At 39.6% G+C, this 15,661-nt stretch overlaps 1 protein-coding gene across 8 annotated transcripts in view; it reads left to right on the top strand.

The window, feature by feature from the left end:
- Positions 1-15,661, top strand: part of BCL11A (BAF chromatin remodeling complex subunit BCL11A) — a 100,683-nt gene that overhangs the window by 4,844 nt on the left and 80,178 nt on the right. For all 8 annotated transcript variants that reach the window (XM_023251687.2, XM_045054243.1, XM_019827252.3 and 5 more), the window contains one exon: positions 2,863-3,192. In XM_023251687.2, the coding sequence (XP_023107455.1) occupies positions 2,863-3,192 (330 nt within the window). The remainder of the gene's footprint in view (positions 1-2,862; positions 3,193-15,661) is intronic.

Genomic DNA, 15,661 nt, shown 5'->3' with positions numbered 1-15,661 from the left:
TATGATTATTTGCCCACTCCCTTCCACTTCAATCCTGGACTCCCCGCTTTGTAGCGGGAGGTTTAGGCCGGAGCTTAGAAACGTTGGTATTGTGGGGGCGAAGGAGGATGGAGTTGAATTGAGGGAGGGGGTAAAATGGCTGAGGTTAGGAATGTTTTTAGGGAAAGAGGAATTTGCATTAAAATACAGAGAAATTAACAGATGCCCAGAAAGGAAATGTTGATTACCACTGAGAAAAGATGTCAATGCAAATCAGTAGACTACACCAAGAGAATTGTATTTTCATATTTTCTTTGTGCCCCACTTCGTCTTATTTTTAATAATATAGCAGCAATAATAAACACGTTTTGATATTTCTCTGAACATTACTAGCCAAATGTTTTGCAAGAAGCCCGATGTTAGACGTATTTCATACATTAGGATATAATTCTTGTTAATTAGCAATAATTTACGTTAAGAGCATAGAAAATGTTGAGGTTACAGGTTTTATATCTGTACATTTGATCATCTTGTTATTTTCAAGAACTTTGCCTCCTATAAAATTAATTAGGTGAAATGTGGAGGTGTAATCAGCAACCTCTGAATTACCACTTCATTTCCTGGTTTTGATTGTAAATCAGTTCAGTCACTACATTTAGAAGACTTTAACCAAGTCTGTTTTGTACGGCATTACCTTTAACTATTTGCTACCTAGGAGAATATTTCCTTTTGCTCCTAAATAACATTTCCACTTTCAGAATATGTCAGGCCTTGGGGATGAAAAAACAAACAAACAAAAAAATGAATCTTAATGGTGGAGTTTAAAAAATGTTTTTTGGTTTTTTTTTTTTTTTTTTTGCAAAGGTTCTACGTAGTACTAACTTTAATGAAACAAAATATTATTCCTGAATCTTTCTTTAATCTGTAACCCTCAGAACTTGCAGTTAATGCTGAACAACAACAAAAAGCCACATTTGTCAATGTATACTTAAAAATCCTTAATTCAAATAGCAGGGATCTTGGAGGATGACTTCCCTATTCAGTGCCTCACTTGGTCAAAATGAAAGCAAATGTAGGAGAAAAATGACACAGAGGCATAATGCAGAAGCACTTCCATTTGTGTCATTTTATTTGAAAAGCATGCATGTGTTTTTTGTATTTATCTTTTGGTCAGTATGTTGGGCAAAGAAACATAAGTGCTTACCTTGCTGTCTTTATTAGTGGGAATATAACCTTCATATTCCTGTGGTGACCTTATGTTAAATTAGGAGGAGTACCAGAGGCTAGAAATTATGACATGTCCTACTTGAGCACAGGTGCAGCTAGGCAGGGCTCTCTCAATATTATTTCACCCAGCACATCTGGGAGTTACTCCAGATCTTCCCCCTCAATATTCAGCCTGGGTAGGGTTGAAATAAATTTAACCTGAGTTCACTGGATTTTTGCACTTTATCAAAATCGGTTCCAATATTCTACACTCAAATTAAAATCTATTTTTTGATTCTCTGTGGCTTTAAGTTCATTAAATGTGAAATTGGCAGCTTGCTAAAGAAGGTCAGACTGATTAACTGTTTAAGACTTGTACATTTTCTGCTTCAGTTTTATTAACTGGCAGCATCCTGGATGTGTTTTGTATTTTGTGATTTTTTTTTTTTTTTTTTGATAGGGTAAGCATACAGTTTCAGGAGCAGATACTTACCAACTCTTTTTTCCCCTTTGGAAGGTTAAAAAATCATAGAAGCTGTTCAAATGAGACTCTAGAGTATTTTGGTGCAAAGTTAAAAAAAAAAGGAAACGGGAATGAAAGACATATCTACCTTGTTATACCATCCGCTGGTGATTATGTGTGTAGAAATAGTCCCATAATGAAGCGTTTTGGAGCTCATTCAGAAAATTAGTCAACTTTGACAACATTAGGCGAAGTATTTCAAGTCTAAAGAAAGGACTTCTCAGCCTTGTTCTGAGATGTGGCATTTGCTTGACCATTCTGATTTTTATGTGATGGGAGCCACCAAGTGCAAACATGTTTAGAATATTTTAGGCATTCCTTTCTTCAGAATGAAAAAATGACTAATTGGCTTATTTTCTTAAGTACTCAAAAGTATCCCATTTAGCTAATGTGTCTGGGAAGAATTGCCAGTGAATTTGGTATTTCTTTGATTTTGTGGCACTACTGAGAGTGAGATCAGAAAGGTTTTTGGCAGTATGAATTATGCTACGTTATGATTATTATTTAGATCCGTTTCACAGGTGAATGCAGTCGTTTGCTTATTATGGCAGTGTAAATGTGGCACATTTTGTGTGTGATATAGTAGCTTTCTAATTTACGAAGCTAAGTCTCTGTATACTTCGAAGTATATACACTGACACAAAGGGTGTGTGTGTTTATTTACCTCTTCTTTTATTCTTTGGCACAATAGACAACTTTGTAGGAAAAAAGAAAGAAATTTGGTTTCAGTCCATGTTTTTACCAGTTTTGGGGGTAGTTATTATTTAAGCTTTCTTTATGTCACCTGTGTTAACTATTTACTTAACAGTCAACATTGTTTCTAAACTCGAAAACCAGACAGAATTTATAGTGTGTGTGTGTGTGTGTGTGTGTGTGTGTGTGTGTGTGTGTGTGTGTGGTTTCTCAGGAGTTATGCGAGTCAGATAGTTTTCCTTAAATATATGATGATTTGCCTTATTGATAAATTTGCTTTCTTGTTGATAACCTCCATATCCTTACATGTTTTAGGTGCTCACATTTTCTGGGTATTATATGAAGGAGGCTAGAAACACTTTATATAATGTGGTGGGATGGGGTGGGGTTGAGAATGTATTTCCCCTTTCTCTCTCTTCTCTGGTGCTCTAATAATTGTGCTTTTGTTTCTCCAACCACAGCCGAACCTCTTGAAGCCATTCTTACAGATGATGAACCAGACCACGGCCCTTTGGGAGCTCCAGAAGGGGACCATGACCTCCTCACGTGTGGGCAGTGCCAGATGAACTTCCCATTGGGGGACATTCTTATTTTTATCGAGCACAAACGGAAACAATGCAATGGCAGCCTCTGCTTAGAAAAAGCTGTGGATAAGCCACCTTCCCCTTCACCAATCGAGATGAAAAAAGCATCCAATCCCGTGGAGGTTGGCATCCAGGTCACGCCAGAGGATGACGATTGTTTATCAACGTCATCTAGAGGAATTTGCCCCAAACAGGAACACATAGCAGGTAAATGAGAAGCAAGGAGAAAAGCTGTTTGCATGTTTTCTTTTCATTTTCAGAGGTGCTGTAGCCAAGCACTAAGAGTGGTGAAGAGCTTTCTGTATTTCTCCATGTGACTGTCCACGACAGCCCTGTAATGTTAAAACAATCATTCCTATTGCTTACGTCCAGAACACAAAAAAAATAAATATTTTCCACTTCACTGAGTCAGATATAGGTGGAATAGGTACACACACCTGATACCCTCTCTCTGGATCTGTTGATGCTGAATTTCTTTCCTTTTTTTCTCCCCTTCTCATTTTTAAGTGTTGAACCTTACTATACCTGGCCCTGTTTCCAATGTCCATTTCCAGCCATGGTGACAAGTCAGAGGCGAAGTGGCCATACAGGCATTTTGTAGTTTGGCCAATGACCTGTTTGAGTCAGAATACCTGGTCAGACCTCCCTAGGGGTGCTGTTAGTTCTCAAGGCTTCTGCGAAGGAGGGTGGGCTGACAGGGCGTTTGGGACTGGGTAGAAAGAGTTAACTGAGCTTCAGGGCTCGCCTTGGATCCATATTGGCTGTCAGCCCGTATGGGGCTGTAATTAAACACAGCCCCGTGGTGGGATGACACCGTGACCTTGACTTTAAGATGCCATTTTCGACTGGCCAGGCCAGAGTAGAGAGGGCAGTTGCTGAAGCGCACAGACATGCTTACTCGAAAAGTTTAAGGGCATGTTGGAAATTTCAAAAGGTTGGTTTGACAGGAACGGCTGCTCCCTGCAGCCTGCCTCCTCAGCTAAATGATAAATGCTTCTCTGTGCTCTCTCTTGTCTCTGATGTGGTTTTGACAGATGTATCTTGATTTTGTTTGTGGTTTACACAACCACATGTCACCCTTACAAATGTCCAGTCCAGACTTCCACTGTTTCAGCTATAACACAATGTAAAAATTCTCTTGGAAAAATACACACACATATTCAACAGCTCTCCTTCCTTTGGTTAATTTTAGCAGAGAGGTAGTTAGGTGTGTGGGTTTCTCAGCAGCTCATGGGAAAAGGAATTAACGGCTAGCAGAGGGACTTAAATCCTTACCCTAAGTGATAAGCAGCAACACGATATAGTGACCCTTAAGACATTTTTTTGTGAAACCAGAGTGATTTAACACACAAGACAAAGTGAATGCAGAGTCTATGGTGACAAAAATGCTAAGCCTGCTGGTGGTTCCCTTTCTTCTATTTCCCCCTGCCCCCTCCCCCAAAAGGCAGAAGGTTTATTCAGTTTTAGGAAAGATAGTGCATATAATCAATTGATTCACTGGAACTTGTCTTTCTGACCTCGTTTGACCACAAAGTTGAACTGTAGTAGGTCAGTGGTCCAGAGGGAATTAAATGTCGTATTATTTCTTCTTCCCGCCCCCTCTGGAATTTGATCATTAAAATCAAACGTGGCATTTTCTTTCTTTCTTTCTTTTTTTTTCCCCATGCTTCCTGCAATAACACTCAGATACTTTTCCTTTAGTGAAAAGAGAAATCTGTACCAGGGAAGCTGCATTTACAAAATATTTTTCTAGAATTCACTGCATTTAGCTTATGTGACATGTAGGTTAACATTTTATCCCCCCCACCACACACACAAGTAGGCAATGGCAGTGACCATTTCCATGTGCTGTCTTGTGACTGGAAGGAAAATGTAAGGCATGATTAATGAAGCAAGAGCAAGCGGAAGGGGATTTGTCGTCTTCGGAGATCCAAAGCCTTTCTAAATCACCAAATATGGAGTAACACTTGCGTGATGTAACATCGTATTTACATATCGGGCCGCTCGTTTAAAAGACAAAACACAGTGTCTGTCAAGCAGGAATTAAAACCACACTTCTTACTGAGGTCCCAAATAGGTTATTCACTCTCGGATTAACCAGCTCCAAAATTCTGTGCTTCTGTACTTAGAAGAGGAATCCAAAAGCTAGGGGGTGGGGGGGAAGGCACTATAGTGATAGCTTTTTACTATTATAGTTGTGAATGTACATAGAGAAAGAAAAGATATTTTCCTTAACTTCTGGTTGTCATAAAGGTTTTTTGTTTCTAAGACCCAGTATAATAGCAGAGCCCAGAGAAGCACCCCCTCCCTGCCCTGCCAAAAACAAAACACAAAAGAAAGAAAAAAGAAAAGAAAGCAAATTTAAAGGATGTTTTAGAAGGCTAATACTAAATAATTTCACTGAGATGAAAAGCGTTATAAGGTATCTAAGATATTCAATGGGTGCACAAATGTAGCAACCCAGGTGAGGTAAACCTTTCATGCACAAATAATTACAAAGCCTTGATTCATTTCATTGTGTTTAATCACCTGTTCCCACCCTGGAATTGGCTGGACATAAATAGCGTGGTCACATCTCAAAGCGAGATGTCAGTAACTAGAATCATGACTTCTCATAATTCACAGTAATGAATTAAGAGTTTCCTATGGTGAAATTAACATTCTACCATCGCACATAAATTAAGATGCCCTGGCCCTCAGGTGTCTCTGAAGGGAAGTTCTGGAAGATGGCTGTGCACACTACCAGCCCATTTCTCTCAAGCACGCCTTTACAATTCCAAGTCTGCTTTTCTTTTTATGGCGAGGAAGGAAACAAAAAGAATAATCATCCAGTAGATATTTGAATTGTGGTGTCACAAAAAGCAAGGCGAAGCAATGCTCCATATTAGTAGAGAGATCTATTGATGAATCTCTAGAAGAATATGTTTGGCAACCACATAAAAGGTAGTCATTTAAGTGCACTGTGTAGGAAAGGCTTTATTAAAGTGATGTAAGTTGGATTTGAGCTCCCTGTGTGTTCTGTGCCATTTTATAGGCAGGAAGCAGGAATAAAACAGTGACAGATTTTCTTGAGATAAATAAAGCTTAGCATTGGGGGCTTTCAAATAGGAGAATAAGGTAGCGTTCTTTAAGTCTTCAGTAAAGTGATCTGCATTTTGACTGGACATAGGCCGCACGAAGAGGAGTGTGGTTTGGAAAGGGTGATTCTTTTTACCTGGCGTATAGATGGTTACGAGCTTCAGCACTTCACCCATGTACATGTGTGTGTTGATCAGGTTGCTTTTTTCATTTCATTCACATATTCAAAATACTGTGTGGCTGTGATCCAGTGAAACCATTGACATAGTACGAATTTAACTGGAAATGAGCAGGTCATATTGTGTGGGGCCCAGTGCATCTATTTCTATGTCAGATACTCACCATCAGATGTCAGCAGCCTGTGACTGGCAGTCAGGGCTTTTAACAGGGCTGTTGCTGTGTTTTGTAGTCTCATCTTTTATGATGGGGGAAATATTCATCAGAGATTAGTGAATGTGAAACTGCTGTTCACTTACAGAAAAGGCCAAAAATATTATCCCACAATGTCAGATTTGAGATTTTGACTTATGACACATGGAAATCTTTAAATTAGGGTTGGGCTGTCGTGAAGTTAGCTTTTTAAGAGAATGGGGGAGAATAGGACCAGTCTTATAAAATGTACTCAGATCTACTACTATTGATACATAATATTTTTTCTCCTTAAAATCATGAACGTAGACGTCTATATCAGGATATTTAAAAATTAATTTGCTTAGGCAATGTACTTCGTAACTAGATAAAAATATATAAGACAGTTACTCTAATGGAGGGGGAAATACTAATTCAAAAACAAACATGTCAGCATGTTACTTAAAGGTAAATCAAGTATAATATACTTAACGCTTTTCGGAACTTAGCAAATCAACTTGCCTTTTCTTTTTGTACCCATTCTAATTCTTTCCTAACTCAGCATGAATTGGGGATGTATTTGTGTACTTCATGGTATAATTGTAAATGAGACTATAAATTATAGTATCCTAATATGACTACTTATTTTTAATTTCTCTTTATTTGTGTGATTCTGAATAAAAACCACTGACTTCTGAAGTGAATTTTTAGCATGGCAGCTGAAAAAGAAAACAACAAACAAACAAACAAAACCCCAATATACTGGTGAACATTTTATTTACCTTCAGTATGCAGAGAATAGAGAATATTGTTTCCTTATATATATCTAGGATTTTCACTGGGAGCCTGTGTTTGTGAGGCCACTACCCAAAGACTCATGTTCATGAGTCTGGGAGTCCTATATACAAGCTGTATTTGTAAATAAGACCAAGAAAGGTTGTGAACTGGCAGCTTGGATGTTTTGTCAAAGTACAATGTCAGAGAAACTCTCTCTAAGACAAATTGTAAATAGAACTGTCACAGTGATTGCATGATTGAGCCACAGAAGTGTCTTACAATTGTTGGCATTGTCAGAGGACTTTTGAAAGCTTAATTAAACACAGTGGCCCGCATGGCTGCTAAATTTACTTCGGAAAGCCAAAAAGGAAAAAAAAAAGTCTAAAATGTGGAAGATTCCCAAAGATCTCGAAGTTCTTCAGACATTACCCTTCCGGTGACACAGAAAAGATGCATTGTGCATTTTCCTAGTTGTCTTTTATAAATAATAGTTTTGAGAATAGGGCCACGTGATATGAAGATCATCCTGTGTGTGATGTGGAGATTGTGTTAGTTTTTCTGTCTCCTGCTGTTACAGACAGTTAATGTAAAAATGGCCTTTTATTGGAAACACAAATATGTATTCACTTCAAGAACAGGAGCAGAGGGGGAAAGTTTCCCTCCCATTCTCTGTGTTCATTCTGTGAGATCTTAAAAAAAACAGTGCTGTAATTTCTTAAATCACTCCATCCTTGTATTGCAAGTTGTGCCTTTTACGTTAAAGGATCTGAAATCTGTTTTGCACACCTTTCTCCTCGTGCATGTGGCATTTAATTGTGGAGCTGCCCATGGGCTGGAAAATGCAACTGGGTGTAGAAACGTGCAGGCAATGTCAGGACAGCGAACCTTAAGCTCAGGGAAGAGGAGAGTTGGATGCATATTAATGGCACATTTTCAAGTCCTGGAAAATCATTAATTTCACACCACAGCCCCCATGTAGTTTGGCTAATGTGGGAGGACTAAATTGGAGCATATAACTAACGTGCAAATCCTAGGGAAGCATTTTTCACAATTTTGTGATTTCTTAAGTGAAAGTGTTTAATAAAGGAGAATGGATGAATGGTGGCTTTTCAACACTAGTCAGGGAGAAAGGAAGAAAGTTTGGCTTTCCTTGGGGGAAAACATGAAATTGAACCAAAGTAGCACAGCTAGGGAGATGCACCGAGATCACGGCATTCAGTGTTAACTTAATTTAATGGACTTTGGTTGGTCTGTTCACACCCTTTACTGCACAAAGGAATCATTTGACAAAATTTACCCCTAGCCCAAGTCTGTTTTTACATACCGTAGTACCAGCTTTATGCAGTAAAAAGCACTTAGCATCAAACTGGACCCAGCCTGGCACCTTGCCACTTTTTTAGCAAGAGATTTAATCACCAAGGATCTTTAGTACCTTTCTGCTTGTTCAGATTTCATTTGGGTCATGGTTATGTCAGCAGTGTTGTTATTACAAGGATTAAAAAAGAAAAAAGATTTTAACTTAGTGCCCATTTTTAACATTGTCTCAAATCAAGCAGGTTTTTATTTTATGTGTCAATTTGGAGGACATTAATAAAGTTCATAAATATGTTCAGACTATATAATTTAATGGATAATAACCAGTATTGTTATTTGTAATACAAATAGAAAATTGGCCATTGTATCCCTCCTTCCTCTGTCCTTTCCTCCTCCCCAGGTAAATAAGCATCCTTAAACTGCTTCTCTCCTTTACTTCCAGGGTATAGAGGCTCTGGCCAATATCAGTAAATTTACCTTTGTAATTTGCCATGTAGTTTTTACAACAATGACCTAATTAATTTGAGCACGAACCATATTATTGCTACTAGAGTCATTTTCTGTCACAAACTTAATTTCCAGGAAATGTAACCTGACGAATAAGAATGCTTTAGCTCTCCTAGAATGCTTTAGGTCTCCTAGAGACCAAAGGCAGATTTAAAATAATAATAATAATAATAATAATAATAATAATAATAAATGCCAGCATTATTAAAGCCAGTATGCTTGATGCCAAACTCACTTTGAAGCCAGTAAACATCAGACTGTATTTCTAATCAGTTTTAGAATGTAACGTATTCCATATTGGGTTCACTGGAATCTGCCTTTCTGCTTTTTACTGGCCAGCTGCACTCCCTATGCATTTTTAAAACATTTCAGCAAAGGCTTTTGCTGTTCTTAGCAGGGTTAGTAACTTGGGGTCTATTTCTGAGCTCATTCGTCATTCTGCGATGGCATTGAGTTAGGTTGGCAAGGGAAGGATTTGAAGCATGGGGGGTGGTGAGGTCACTTCTGACCCCAGCAGGGAATAGGTGAGCTTCATTTGCCTTTACAATAGACGCACAGTTACTGCACCTTGGAGGAGCTCTCAGGTGCCGCTCAGATGGGCGCATGTAAATGCCCTGTCAGATGCGGAGCCGGAATATTAATGCCTCTTCCACCACCGCACCATAATAAAGCTGTACACAGCAAGCTTAATATGCAGCTAGTCTGGGGAATTGTGTAAACTTAGGTAGCCCAGTGTGAAAGACAGCGATGTAAAAATGCTCGATATGCTACAGTTTCCATTCTTGTTCTCCTTTGATCTATGGCAAAATGAAAACATCATCCTTTCCTCCTCCTGGAGTTGTCTCCCCAACTCTGCCACCTCCCAATCCACCACCAGAATTTTTTGCATGTGTGGTATGGAGAAATGCGACATAATTTGTTTCGTATGGTTAATTACAGGCGTTTGAATATTTAAAATTTTAAATAGCCGCTGTTCCAGCTTTTCCTGTTAAAAGTATGTGATTTGAACAAAGGGAATACAGTGTAAATATTTGTGGTGATTTGCAACACCCCTCTTTCCCTATTAAACACACACACACACACACGTGCGCACACACACACACAGACATTCAGTTTAGATGTAGTGCTGACTTAAAAGGCTTCTGTACCTTCATTTGTACTTAAAAAAAAAATCAACTCTCAACTGGAACTCCATTAAAACATTTTGCCATTATTTTTGAGTCCACTGTTGCTTGAGGTTTTAAAGAGGATTTTTATAATGTGTTCATTTAACAGAATCAACAGCTGTCAGAACCAGTTGTGGTAAATCCACAAAACGTACAAAGAAAATACACACGTTTCCTGAAACAAAACACTTGGAAAAACAAGCTGCCAAGAACTGGCGAATGAGAAGTCTGCAGACAGGGAGCCGGAGTGTTTCATCTCTTGGTTCACCCTGGAGACTGATGTGAGCGGATCTGATGCAATGCCCTGGAAGGTTTACCTGACCAGGTGCCTGCTTTGAGGCAATGCACCGGGCAGGAGGGCTGGACGGGGCTGCGAGTTGCTCCCTATTCTGCCCTCCTTTTTTCTTTTTGATCTCTCCACATAGATAAAATACCAAGTTCATAGAGTGCTACACAACAAATTATATCCACTAAAGGTGAGATGATCAGATTTAAACTTCCTGTAAAAGAAGCAAGAAGGCGCCTAACACACACTTTTCCAGATAGGGTTGGCAGCATGTTATGCAGAATTGAATTGGCCCCGCCAGGAAATTCCCAGTGGGACCCTGGAGCAGGCATGTTGATGAAGGGGATACCTGGGGACCTCTGGTCACTCACAATGAGTTTCTGTTTGTATCTTCACTCTTGTTAGCCTTGGCGATGAACAATTACACCTACAATTTGATCTTAGTTTTAGATACAGGTGAGTCCGCTGATTAAAAAGTCCCATTAAAATGAAGAAAGGAATAATTGTGAAGCCCACGAAGGTGCTTTCAAAACAAACACAGGTGCTGTTGTGTCCCCCCGCCCCCACAACGCTCTCTGGTTTCTGTTTTCTTTTTGAATTTTCTAAAAAAAACCCAAAAAAAACCAAAAACCAAATAACACAAGGAAGCCCCATGCTAACCATCAGGGCATTTAAATTTATATTCATCAGTTGTTCATTTTCTTGATATGTAATGATGTATAAAAAAAGCTGCAAAAAAATCACATCTGTTAATTTTTAGAGAAATAAGGTGTAGCTTGGGTTCTTCTTAACTTAGCTGGAGTACAAGGCTCTACATGCCACGTCTGATCTCTTACGTTTTAAATATGGAGTTTCTCTTTTTGGGCCAAAAAAAAAAAAAAAAAACCTGAAGCATTTCCCTTTACCGACTCAGGGGATACCGTGATTTCATGATTTATTTACATTTAGGGGGCAGCTCACAATGAGCCATTTACTGCTCATCTTAGCCCCCTCCTCCACAAGTCTTTGAGTTCACAGTTAAAACAATACATTAACCAATGTTAAATTTTAAATCTCATGAGTTTCTCTCTCCTACTCCATCCCATCCTAAGATTAAAAAAAAAAAAAACACAACAACACAACTATTCTTTTACATTTAAAAGTGAACATTGGCTACTGAAGAATGATTTAAAGACTGAGAAAATTTTTAATAATAAATCGTAACCTTCTCATGTTATGTTTTTGTTATGTTAAGGGGAAAAAATCAATAAGGAAAAATTTAATTCTGATAAAGATACTCTTGGATCTTTGAAAACAACTGCTGTCCTTTTAACTAAAACATTTGAGCAGCTTCAAAGACTATGTATTTCTTCTGATCTTGGAGCTGTGTGACTGGTAGCAAGAAAGAAAAAAAAATCTTATTCTACATACAAGTGGATTGCTTAACAAGTCTGCACAGACACGTACTTGTTTGTACAATAGAGATAAAAATTCCTGTATAAAAATAATTCAGCTGCTGACAGCAGGCATTGTTGTTGGACCTGTCTTTTGTGCCTGTCCCAGCTCTGGGCCCCCTCTCCCCCTCTATCTGCTTGGGACAGCTTGCTGCCTATAGACTCCTGACCAGAAGTTAATTGCTATACATTAAATATATAGGTATTGTATCTAAAGAGGAATATCTTGAGCCTTCCTATATGCATTCCACTCTACTTTCTGATGTGATTGCAGTACCGCCAGCAAGAGGGTGGCAGGCAAACGCTCTAATAGGGAAAATGAGTTGAAGGCAGTTAAGGGAAATTTGGCCTTCAGGTCCCATTTGCTCTGCAGTGTAGCATCAGTTTCTAAACTTTTGTTTTTAATCTAATTCTGATTTACTCTGTCACATCCCATATCAACCCTCATTGAACTCTACTCATGTAGAGTAACATTAGTGTCAAAGGGAATTGGTCAGGACTGTGGACCTGTGGCTCATACAGATGGTTGCGGATGTGAGTTACACACAGCTCTGCGTCGTTTTCTTTCTAATAAACGTCTAAAGGGGGCACATTTCTGAGCACGGGCCGTGGATAAGAGAGCCAAGGAATGAGGGATAGTACCTGGATTTTTTTTTTTTACCCCCCTCTCCCTTCTCTTTCCCACTTCCTTGGGATACCTGCATTTCAGGTAGTAAGATCGACTTTAGGAAAACGTCTGAGGCTGGGGGTTGTGGGGTGGGGATGGGGGGAGAGTGGCAGAAAGAAGTTACTCGCATATTTTCAGTACGGGCTCAAACACAGTCACCAAAGCAGAGTCTTCTGGGTCCAGGAGCGGAGCAGTATGCACAGGCACGTGGGCTTTTCAGAGCTGTTTGTTCCCAGTCAGACTTGTACGCCAGCCGAGCTGGGACTTAACATGGGCTTTTCCCGGGGCTGGGTGTATGGGATGGGGCCCTAGGAGGCATTCACTGGGAATTCTCTCACAAGAATTTCTTAAATACCATGAGGTGAATAAGGTGTGAGTTAGCATTCAAGGTGTGAGATAGATTCTCCTCCATGCTTGTCACAGGGAAGCATGAGAATCCAAATTCCCACTAGGCTCTGTAGTAACTCGGGTGGTGGGGGGAGGCGGTGGGTGGACATCACAACTTTCTGAATGTCAGCTGATGTCTGCATGACCTGTTCCTCCTGAATTAAATGCTGCCAGTGCAGGATCGGAGGGGGGGACCCCCAGGAAGAGAACTCCCCAACGACAGGCTTTTCACTCCCCAGAAGTAAAGCAGATCTCACTCCCCTGCCTCATATCCTCTCCTTTCTTGTTCTTTCCCTTTTGGAAGCAGAAACTTCTAAAATGAATGCCACTCCAAGGCGACGAAAAAGCTGTTTTTATACCACAGTGGATGTTTACACAGGAGACTCAACTTGAGGGGAAAAAGGCTTTTTGGGAGGGTGGTGGGACTCGTGTTAATCTGTTTTGTTGGAGGACTGTGCAGTATATTGCCTGTGAGCAACTCTGGGCTGTTTTTGATAAATTACCATGTTTAGAGATAGGTTTGGCTCTTAAGGGCTTAGTTTTATGAACAAAGTCCGTAACGATGTTTGCATCCTCTGTTTGTCTCTTAGCCCCCTTTGGCTTCACTAGAAGCTCAATGTTTAGTTTAAGCTCAGTCTGGAAGATATAACAATTTTGCATTAAAAAAATGAGGAAATCATAGGAAGAAAAACCCTTTGCTTTTTGGATGAATCTTACTGATAATTTGCTAAAGCTCATTTGAATTTTAAGCACTTCTTTAATCTTCAAAGGCTAAATTGCTTTATGAATATGCATGGTGTGGGCAGACTTCAGTTCATTACCTAGTTGTAAATTCTAATGACCATTAGGTCCTTCCAGTAATTGCGAATTGTTTTGCATTTTTGATTGGCCTATTAACATGTACATTCGGTGCACATCAGGCTGGCCTGTCAGCCTGCTGAAGGAGAAAAAAAAGGTGAAAATTGTTTATAGCACCAAGATTCTTAGATTTTCAATCTTGCAAAATTGATGATGTAAAAAAATTAAAGCAGTGTTTTTTCTTCTCAAGATTGAAAGTTCACCAAGAGATTTGACATATTTAATTTACATGATGACTTTGCACTCCTTCATTAATGCAATTTGCATATGAAGCTGTTGTTAATCACTTTTGATCATGTTTTGTGTATTAGCTGCCTCAGTGGCTCTCCTCCTCGGATGCCCCAGTAGAAAGGAGCAAAATGATGCATCTTCTTGCCAAGTTTCCTTTAGTGAATTGAGGAATTAGAAGTCTAACCTTGAGTAATTACATATGTTTTATCCGTTTTCTTTTAACGTTAAGTACAGTTTGTGGAAGTGTTGGCTGGAAGTCGTTCTCATTTGGGGAGAAGGCTGTAAAATTTAAGTGTGTGATTGAGGCACATCCCGATCTGTACAGAAATATGCACTGCCTGTCCCTGTTCCCCCCACGAAAGTTGTCGGGCAGTTGCATTGTTAAGCGGCTTGGTGGCCGGGAGACTTGAATTTTCCAGCGTATTAAGACATCAGGCTTCTCCTTTGGAAGAGAGAGGGCTACAAAGTACAGACCTGTGCTACAATGCTTTGGGTTTCTTCTTTAAATATGTGCCTAGCACTTATGCGTCTTGGGCCTGGGCTTGGCTGACTTATTTACCTTTGAGCTCGAGGAAGTCTTCCTGTGGCCTCGTCCAGCTTCTGTTCTCAGCTGCTCGGTCTGTGTCCTCCCCTAGTCACGAAAGTCAATCATGGTCTCTGGGCTCCTGGGTGCCTCCCTCAAGGTACACAAGTGCCCTGGTTGTGAAAACAAGGTGCTAACTAACGGTTTCCGATTTTTGAGAGCCTGTGATTTTGGTATTTGCCTTTGCTGTTGAATAGCCTGTGCTGTATTATTGATGCTCATCTTTGGTCTATGAGTTTATCACTGGTTAACAAGCAGAATCAGAACACTGAAACTGATATTCTGATTAAAAGGAATGTTTAATGAAAGAAAATAAATTGTGATGGAAAATGAACAGTGTGTAAGAAACGTAACTACAATTTTAACCTCCGAGGGACCCTAGCACTGCCCTACCGTGACTTCCATCCATACCATGCTAAAAGCATGCTTCAGTTCAAAGTTGTTAATATTCAGCTGGGAAACAGTATCCAGAACACAAATAAATTATTAAGTGCATGAACTTTTTAGGCAGTAAGATGAACTGATGGGGTCCATCTGTGAGATCCAGGGGCTTTTTATTTGTGTGTGTCGAGCGATTCTGCCCTCTCCGACTTCACAGCCTTTGGTCTCCGGCCAACTGCATGCATAATTGATTCCACACGCACTATCATTTTCTTGATGTAATTGCTTTACTAAGATATGATGAAATCTAATGGATAATTTGCTATTTGAAAATGGGCAAAAAAATGTTCATACTTTTTATTGGGGGGAGGGCAAGAGAGAAGGGGGAATTCGGATGACCTGGTATTTAAGAATACAAAACAAAACGAAACCGGCAAAACGAACTTATGCACTCTGCTTCAATCACGTTGGTTTGGGTAGGAAGGTCTTTGTGACATATGGAAGCCAGTGTGTAAATCTCTTTCTATCTCATATCACCCTCCTTCATTCCTTCTTTCTCTGTCTCTCCCCCAAACTTTACAAGCAAGGGATCCTAACAAGGTAAAAAGTAAACAATTTAGTCATCACCAGCCTTATTATTCAGTCTATCCAGGAGTTTTG

Source organism: Felis catus, chromosome A3 (genome assembly GCF_018350175.1).
Source record: "Felis catus isolate Fca126 chromosome A3, F.catus_Fca126_mat1.0, whole genome shotgun sequence".
Lineage (NCBI taxonomy): Eukaryota > Metazoa > Chordata > Mammalia > Carnivora > Felidae > Felis > Felis catus.
Note: the sequence above shows the minus strand (reverse complement) of the source record. Positions and strands in the feature narration are given on the sequence as shown.